The 8,857-nt window shown below is 34.5% G+C and overlaps 1 protein-coding gene across 1 annotated transcript; it reads left to right on the top strand.

Moving 5' to 3' along the window:
• Nucleotides 1-379: 379 nt before the first annotated feature.
• Nucleotides 380-907, top strand: LOC115214803. The gene has a single exon (XM_029783834.1). It carries the CDS (start codon nt 380-382, stop codon nt 905-907), a length of 528 nt encoding a protein of 175 aa, XP_029639694.1.
• The last annotated feature ends 7,950 nt before the right edge of the window (nt 908-8,857 follow it).

The following is an 8,857-nucleotide window of genomic DNA, read 5'->3' as shown; positions in this document are numbered from 1 at the left end:
TTATGAATGAGTGATATGTTTCTAGAGATAGATAAAAAGTTTGGCATTCTAATCCTCTTACTCAAGCAACAGTAAGAACCTTATCTTGCAATATTGTGCGCCAAGAATGTGGATCATCCCGCTTTGCTAAACGGTCATGCGATAGCACTGAAAAATGTTTTACTATGTTTATGCGCCAGAATCTTCTTGAAGTAATTCGTATATGGACAAATGTTGAAGGTCAGGTGGTTTACAAATATAAATGGAAGGAAATTGATCACTTTGAACTAAAGAAATTTATGGGTTTGATTATTTTTATAGGTGTTTATAAATCAAAACATGAATATGTCACACAGTTACGGAGTGAAGATGATGCCCCCACCCCAATAGTCAACAAGTAATGCGTTTTGATGATGCTAGTGCAAGACGGAAAAAGAGAAGTGATGATAAAATGGAGCCCATAAGAATAGTACTTGAAATGTGTAATCAGAATTTGCAAGATGGGTATGTTCCCAGTTCATGCATGACAGTTGATGAACAATTAGTTTCATTCAGAGGGCGCTACCCATTCCGGGTATATATTCCTTCAAAATCAGGGAAATATGGAATTAAAATTTGGGCAATATGTGACAATGAAATATCTTATACCTGGAAAATGCAAATCTTCACTGGAAAAGATCCAATAAAAGGGAGAAAGACAAATCAAGGTTCAATAGTTGTTGAAGACCTATTAAAAGAACTTGAAAATACAGGTCGCAATATAACTTGTGATAATTTTTTTTCAAGTCTAGGATTGGATCGAAAGCTTCTTAGCAAGAAAACTACTTTAGTTGGAACAATTAGAAAGTTGAACTTCCAAGTGCTTTCACAAACGGAAAAGAAAGAGAAATCAACAGCACAATATTTGGACTTCAAAAGCATTCTATGATCCTATCTTATTGTCCCCCAAAAAATTTGTAGTCACACTTATGAGTACAATGCACTCACAGCCTTTAATCGATTAAAAAAGTGCTAAAAAGAAGCCTGAAGTTATTACATGTTACAACAAAACACAAAGAGGAGTAGATAGTCTAGATGAGCTGGTAAGCACGTACATTTGCAAAAGAATGTCTCGAAGATGGCCTATGGTTATATTCTACAATATGATTGATATAAGTGCAGTGAATGTTTTCATTGTTGCTATAAAGCTTCACTTGCAAAGTTTCAATAATAAAAGAAGACAGTGCTTAATTCAGTTAGGAAAAGAACTTACTGGAGTTCAACAAGAATATGACAAACAATCTTCTAGTCCTGCTAACATTTATCAGCCAAACAACAAAAGAAGACGATGATCAATCTCAGCCAAAGAAAGATGTTCTTTGTGTGGCCTCAAAAAGACAGCATGTAAGAATTGTAAATGCATGTTTGCCAAGAACATTCCAATGTTGTCTGCATTCACTGTCATGAAGATATGTAATTATATACTTATGTAATTTATAAAATTTTAAATATATCCTGTAAGCTGTATTTCTCTTATTAAAATTTGTGAGAAACGGTAATTCTTCATTCACCTGATGTCATATATAATGTAGCTAAGAAATAGTGGTAGCTTGAATAAAATTTAATTAAAAGAAAATTATTGGGTCCATTGGACCCTGTTAGTAATTAGCGACATACAATTTTTCTGGTAGATTAAGGATTAATACAAAATATGGAAAATATTAAGACAAATATGGCAAGGTCTGTCCTCTTCGAATAAATCGGGAACAAACATTTTTTCGGCTAGCATCTGAAGAGAAATTTTGCAAAGGAGCTGATTCCCAAAACAACTGAGAGTGGTAATCATGAAATATTCCATGGTTTTCGTTCACGTGGGGCAAGTTCGTCGTGTAGAGAAATTCTTGAGTGATTGCTTTCCTTTGGCAAACAGAATATAGTCCAACTTTTCTGTGAAGTTTTCTGATAGAACGAAGATAGCATTCTTGCTATTGGAACACATATCCTATTTAATAACCTTTTCTTCTTTCCACAACGTTTGTGCTCTTGATAGAAATCGTATATTATAGTACATTATGATATTATGAATTTCGAATCGGTGGGAACATTGCAGTTGAGAAAACATTTCTGAATCTGAATAGCCATTTAAATGTTGGTAATACCGAAAATACACATTAAGGTAAAAAAAAATATTCATGGATATTAGTTTACGTTAAGGATTATTATCGTAATATTGGCAACACATTATCGCAATACCGCCATTCCATCACAAAACTATGTTACGTTTAATATAATACTTGTGCGTGGTTAATGGAGAGATAGCTAGCTCTATTCACCTTTTAGACAATGACATGACATCAAGAATGAAAGACGAGAACATCGAAGGAAATGAAAGCGAAAAATGCCGATAAAGACGCAAGGAGAAGAGAAGATGAAACATATGCAAAACGTTAAATAATTCAGCAGCCGTGGGAAGTTGTTTAACCACTTTGAGTTTGGAACTATGATCTGCATAGTGGTGGCACTCGAGACTTCATTCAAGAAAAACAGAAGAAAGGATGAAGATGGCGAAATTATATAGCATGAAAATTAAATTTTCTGTGTAACTAAGTCTTAATTTGTGAAGGCACATGGACTAGTAGTTAGAGCAGCGAACTCGCGGTCGAGAGATCGGGGGTTCGAATTTCAGACCTGGCGATGAGTGTTTATGAGCAAAACACCTAAGCTCCACGCGGCTCCGGCAGAAGTTAATGGCAAACTTCTGCTGAGGCTTTCGCCACCGTGTACCCTCACTCTTGCATCTGGCAGCTCATCTGCGAAGGACCGGCGTCCCGCCCAGTTGGGGAACCTATACGTCAATGAAACTGGGAAACCGGCCCTTATGAGCCAGGCATGGCTCGAGAAGGAACAATCGACAAGTCTTAATTTAGTTACTGAATTTAGTTACTTATTTTTCTCCCCTTGTCTTTTAGAGAAGCTAAAGTTCTTTCTCCAACTAAGAGATATTTCAAAATATTGCTTATGTTATTTTCTACATCACCAGCTGCATGAATTTTATATTATACACATTAAAGCGTTTTACAGTAGAAGAAATATTTCACATAAACTATAAAATAAATACCAAATTTTATACACCGGAAAGTTTCGAACGTTCTGTAATGGTCTCAAAGGACCTTTATCATAACTTATGATTATCTGAACTTTAATTTCGAACATATTCATAATTCTATAGTAGAACTAATTCTTTGTTTATAGATATTCACTTTGGCCACAATATGTATGTCCCCACAACAGTGGTCTCTGAGAAGGAAAAGAGGATTGTGAAAAACCTATAGTTTCCTACAAAATATAAATATTATATGAAGTCAGCGACATGAATTAAGTGAACTGTATACCCACAACGATCTCTCTATTAATTTATGTACGCTTATATACACACGTGCGCGCATGTGTGTGTGTGTGTGTGTGTCTGTGTGTGTGTGTATGCGTCCTACTCATTACGCATTAATGCTAGTTATATTATTTTCTACTCTAGGCCCAAGGCCCGAAATTTTGGGAGAGGAGGCCAGTCGATTAGATTGACGACAGTACACCACTGGTACTTAATTTATCGAGCTCGAAAGGATTAAAAACAAAGTCGATTCGGCGGAATTTGTACTCAGAACGTAAAGCGAGGCGAAACACTGCCAGTTACTTTGTTTGTAAAATGAAGGCGGTAGAGTCGGTTAACTGGATCAAAACTAGTATTGAATGAAATGATAACAATTGTACATTTCCAACAAAATATCAGCATATTACAACTCTGAGTTTCTTACTTTAGTATAAGCTGTATCCAGGCTACGCATTCTTCTGTATATTGCTGACTTAGTTACATTTAGAAGAATTCAATTTGTTGATATAATCAGTTGCTTGCTCTGTAAGGAGAGTGATTCAATCTCACTTATGAACTTTTATAGAAGATGTGAATTCAGGAATCATAAGTTGATATTCCAGTATCTTATCTATGCATCCATCTTTTTCATTGTTTTTTCTCGATATTTTTCAACTAGGGGCGGCGAGCTGGCAGAAACGTTAGCACGCCGAGCGAAATACGTAGCCGTATTTCGTCTGCCGTTACGTTCCGAGTTCAAACTCCGCCGAGGTCGACTTTGCCTTTCATCATTTCGGGGTCGATTAAATAAGTACCAGTTACGCACTGGGGTCGATATAATTGACTTAATCCGTTTATCTGTCCTTGTTTGTCCTCTCTGTGTTTAGCCCGTTGTGGGTAGTAAAGAAATAGGTATTTCGTCTGCCGTTACGTTCTGAGTTCAAATACTGCCGAGGTTGACTTTGACTTTCATCCTTTCGGGGTCGATAAATTAAGCACCAGTTGCGTACTTTTGTCGATCTGATTGAATGGCCCCCTCCCCCAAAATTTCGGGTCTTGTGCCTAGAGTAGAAAAGCATATTTTCAACTAAACTCCCTCTTTCTCCCTCTCCCGTAATCTCTCTCTCTCTCTCTCTCTCTCTCTCTCTCTCTCTCTCTTGCACATACATTATATTTATATCTCTTTCTTTCTCTCACTCTCTCCCAGGTTTCCTTATCTTCATACATATATTTTTCCCTCACCGTTTCTCTTTTATTTTACACTCTTCATTTTCTAATATACAAAGACTGTTACACGTAGGAAAATAGTTACCGATGCACATGATGTCGTGGGAGCTAAAAGCGTTGTGATGTGGCATACAGCCCTGCTGTTCATCTTTTTGGGCCAATAACTGATCAAATATAAATGAGTAAATATACAATTAGGTAAAATAACAAACAAAATTACTGTTCCAGAGAAAAACGAGAAAATCGTTTTTTGCCAGTCAAAGCAAATTGTACAGAAATACCAAATAGTTAAATAAACTTATTTAAAACTTTAAAACGCAAAAGCAATAGCGATAGACGAGTGAATTTACGTGATTAATTGTGGAAGGAAAATGTTCACCAGGTGGCGCAATGTACATAACCTCGAGTTATTCCTTTGATCCATAGAATTTACTTGTGTAACACTTTGCGAACTTTGCGCACTAAATGTGAAAAAGACTTGGGTTAAATGAACATCGCATTAAAATCCCCTTTCCTACGGTTTTTGCTTTATACTTTCAGGTTCTTCAAAAGTCTCCTTCTCGTTCTGGTAATTCTTCTTCTTCTTCTTCTTCTTCTTCTTCTTCTTATTATTATTATTATTATTATTATTATTATTATTTATTATTATTATTATTACTATCATTTTATTATTATTACGATTTTTATTGTTATTACCATTATTATTATCATTATTATTATTATTATCATTATTATTATTATTATTATTATTATTATTATTATTATTATTATTATTACTACTACTACTACTATCATTACTATTATTATTACTATTACTCTTATTATTACTATTACTATTATCACTATTTTTATTATTATTATTATTATTATTATTATTATTTATTATTATTATTATTATTATTATTATTACTACTACTACTACTACTATCATTACTATTATTATTACTATTACTCTTATTATTACTATTACTATTATCACTATTTTTATTATTATTATTATTATTATTATTATTATTATTATTATTATTATATTATTATTATTATTATTATTATTCATCCTCACCTTCCTTTCATTTCTTCTTATTTTGTTCTTCCTTCTTCTTCGTCTTCTTTCTTCTTTCTTCATTTTTTCTCTTCGTTGAACTCTTCTTCTTTTTCCTTCGTTGTCTTATCTCTTCTCTTCTATCCTTCATATTTTTTTTCTTTAATTTCTTTAATTTTCTCCGCTTTCTCCTTTGTCTTCTTTATTTTCTTCCACCTATTCTCCCCCACGTCCTCTGTCTTCTTCACTCTCTGGCACATAGAATCTTTTTGATGAAGAAGTGCGTGTTATAATTAAATAACCCTCTACTAATACATCCGTTATAAGGCGCTACAAATCTACGCACGTACACACATATACACACAAAATCCTGCGCAAAATAACGCAGATTCGTACGCTCTGTAGCGCATTCATACTGTGCGTCTGTGCGTGGATATAATTACACACACACACACACACACATATACAAACACAAACACACACACACACACACACACATATACAAACACACACACACACACACACACACACACACACACATATATATATATATATAAGCGCATGCACAAATGTGTGAACGCTTCCATGTGTGCACATGAATGTATATAAATATATATGCATGTGAGCGTGTGTGTGTTCATTTGAAAGCATATATATATATATTATATATATATATGTGTGTGTGTGTGTGTGTGTGTGTATGTATATATATGCACAATGTTATATATTACATTGTACATAGCTTACAGATTGGTATGAAACCTTCAGACAATACACACTTATAGACATAAGTGTATATATATACATTCATTATATATAAATGCACACACACACACACACATATATATATATATATATATATATATAGTTCTGTAAAAAGGTGATTTACACAGAGCGTATAGCATTTAAGCAGTTATAAGTATACGTTCATTTATTAGTTTTCCATAGAGTCATTAATATCCACGCCACGGAGGAAGAAGAATAGGAAAGGTTATTAGCTCAAAGTCACGAAGATACCCAACGTTTGAAATTTATCATAACGTTTCTATTCTCAGTAGTTTCTAAAAGAAAGGTCAACATGGCAATAAAAGGTTCAAAGACACCTTTAAACAATATTTAGTAATTGCATGTTCACGTACACATAGGTGCATAATAACACATATTCATAATCCCCTTATCACATATACACACACACACCAGACATACACACACATATATATATATATATATATATATATATTTGATAGATAGATAGACACATAGAGAGATATATATATAGATAGACACATAGATAGAAACACACATACGCACACTTATGTATATATATATATATATTATATATATATATATATATATATATATATATATATATATATAATATATATATATATATAAAGGGTGCGGTGAATAAAGTGTCGTCTAAATTATGCAAAAATGAAAATAATGCTCACATTTCATTTTAACACATCTATTTACCAAAATTACAGAAAAATATCTTGAAATACTAAACAGGAAAATTTATTCAATAAAATCACCATTAGCTTTAACCACTTCCTCCAGACGACTTCGGAATCTCCTGCAACTCTTCTGGACGGCCTCCTTGATTTAGTTGTGGGGTGCTGCCATATTTGTCTTCTGTTTATCTTTGGTGTTACAAAGAGTTTTGTTGGTCTCTCGCTCAGCTGCGCACCGCACATAATAAACAAGAGGTTGCAGTCTGGGGAGTTAGGTGGCCAGAAGTTAGGTGTGATGTGCTCCCGGAAATGTGGTCGATCTGACTATGTACTCTGGGGACTTACCTCTGTTTATCAGTCATAAAGTGCAGTGCTTTTGTGCCTGTTGAGTTGTTTTAACTCTTAACTTTAGCAAAAGCGGTGCTAGTCAGTACCCTCTGTGACCTTTATAAACCTCTATCAATTCTCTCTCTATACATATATACATAGTCGCCATGATAGATCGTTAGCCACTACACACATTTTTTCTCCTTGTTTTTTTCTCTCCTTTTTCTCTCTTCTTGTTTCTCTCCTTGTTTTTACAGTGTCCCTTTCTGTAGACGAGCGTAGGCTCGAAACGTAAAAGACTTTTTTCTATTCCTGAGCGTTATACTAATACACCTGTTTGTTTTGTACACCACCTGTCTTCGTCTTTTGTTTTTTTTTCGTAAACTCTCTCTAAATATATATATATATATATATATATCCTAACTTCGACCATAGATTCTATAATTTGTACAACTCTGTGATAATTTGCGGGTAAAGATACTCTAGGAACATAAATTCACTGAGCAATTCAAACACTGTTTTTGCTTAAATGCACTATTCAACAAAATTCCATAAGTTTCGATAACATTTTTCAAATCTATAAACAAGCACTTGTACAGGCTTCTTTCACAAGTACCTATAATCACCTGACGATCTATGGTCATGTCTATTAAGTTTTATACGGTCATCTCCCTATGCATTCTAATATGCTGTATCAGAGTGTGTGTTGACCCTAATGCTATTCCTGTGCTTGAGATTTATGGTGGGTTTTAAGAAATTGGCTTTGGTTTTATAATTTCGTTCTTGTTTTAAGTACTTCTGTAATATCTCACTTTATATAACTGAATTTTGCGTTCTTAGTTACCCATTAACGGATGTACGTCAAGAGAAATTTCGCCTAATTGTAAATATACAGCTTTAAATAAACGGATTATAAGTCGTTGTGTATATTCAAACGACATGCGGCAACAACACAATGAAAATAACATTCAGACACCAACTCTCATATCAGCGATTATGCGTTTAATTGGTAATGCTCAGGTTTAGCAAGCATAATATCTAGAGATGATATTTTTTTTAATTTCTTTTTTTTACTTGTTTCAGTCATTTGACTGCGGCCATGCTGGAGCACCGCCTTTAGTCGAGCAACTCGACCCCGGGACGTATCCTTTTTGTAAGCCCAGTACTTATTCTATCGGTCTCTTTTTGCCGAACCGCTAAGTGACGGAGACGTAAACACACCAGCATCGGTTGTCAAGCAATGCTAGGGGGACAAACACAGACACACAAACACACACATACATATATATATATATACGACAGGCTTCTTTCAGTTTCCGTCTACCAAATCCACTCACAAGGCATTGGTCGGCCCGGGGCTATAGCAGAAGACACTTGCCCAAGATGCCACGCAGTGGGACTGAACCCGGAACCATGTGGTTGGTAAGCAAGCTACTTACCACACAGCCACTCCTGCGCCTATGTATACTTTTGATGTACTTG

The sequence above is a fragment of the Octopus sinensis genome, linkage group LG8 (genome assembly GCF_006345805.1).
Source record: "Octopus sinensis linkage group LG8, ASM634580v1, whole genome shotgun sequence".
In the NCBI taxonomy this organism is placed as follows: domain Eukaryota; kingdom Metazoa; phylum Mollusca; class Cephalopoda; order Octopoda; family Octopodidae; genus Octopus; species Octopus sinensis.
Note: the sequence above shows the minus strand (reverse complement) of the source record. Positions and strands in the feature narration are given on the sequence as shown.

Bases quoted from the DNA above. Each gene is read 5' to 3' on its own strand.
- LOC115214803 (XM_029783834.1), top strand. From the start codon at position 380: ATGCGTTTTGATGATGCTAGTGCAAGACGGAAAAAGAGAAGTGATGAT.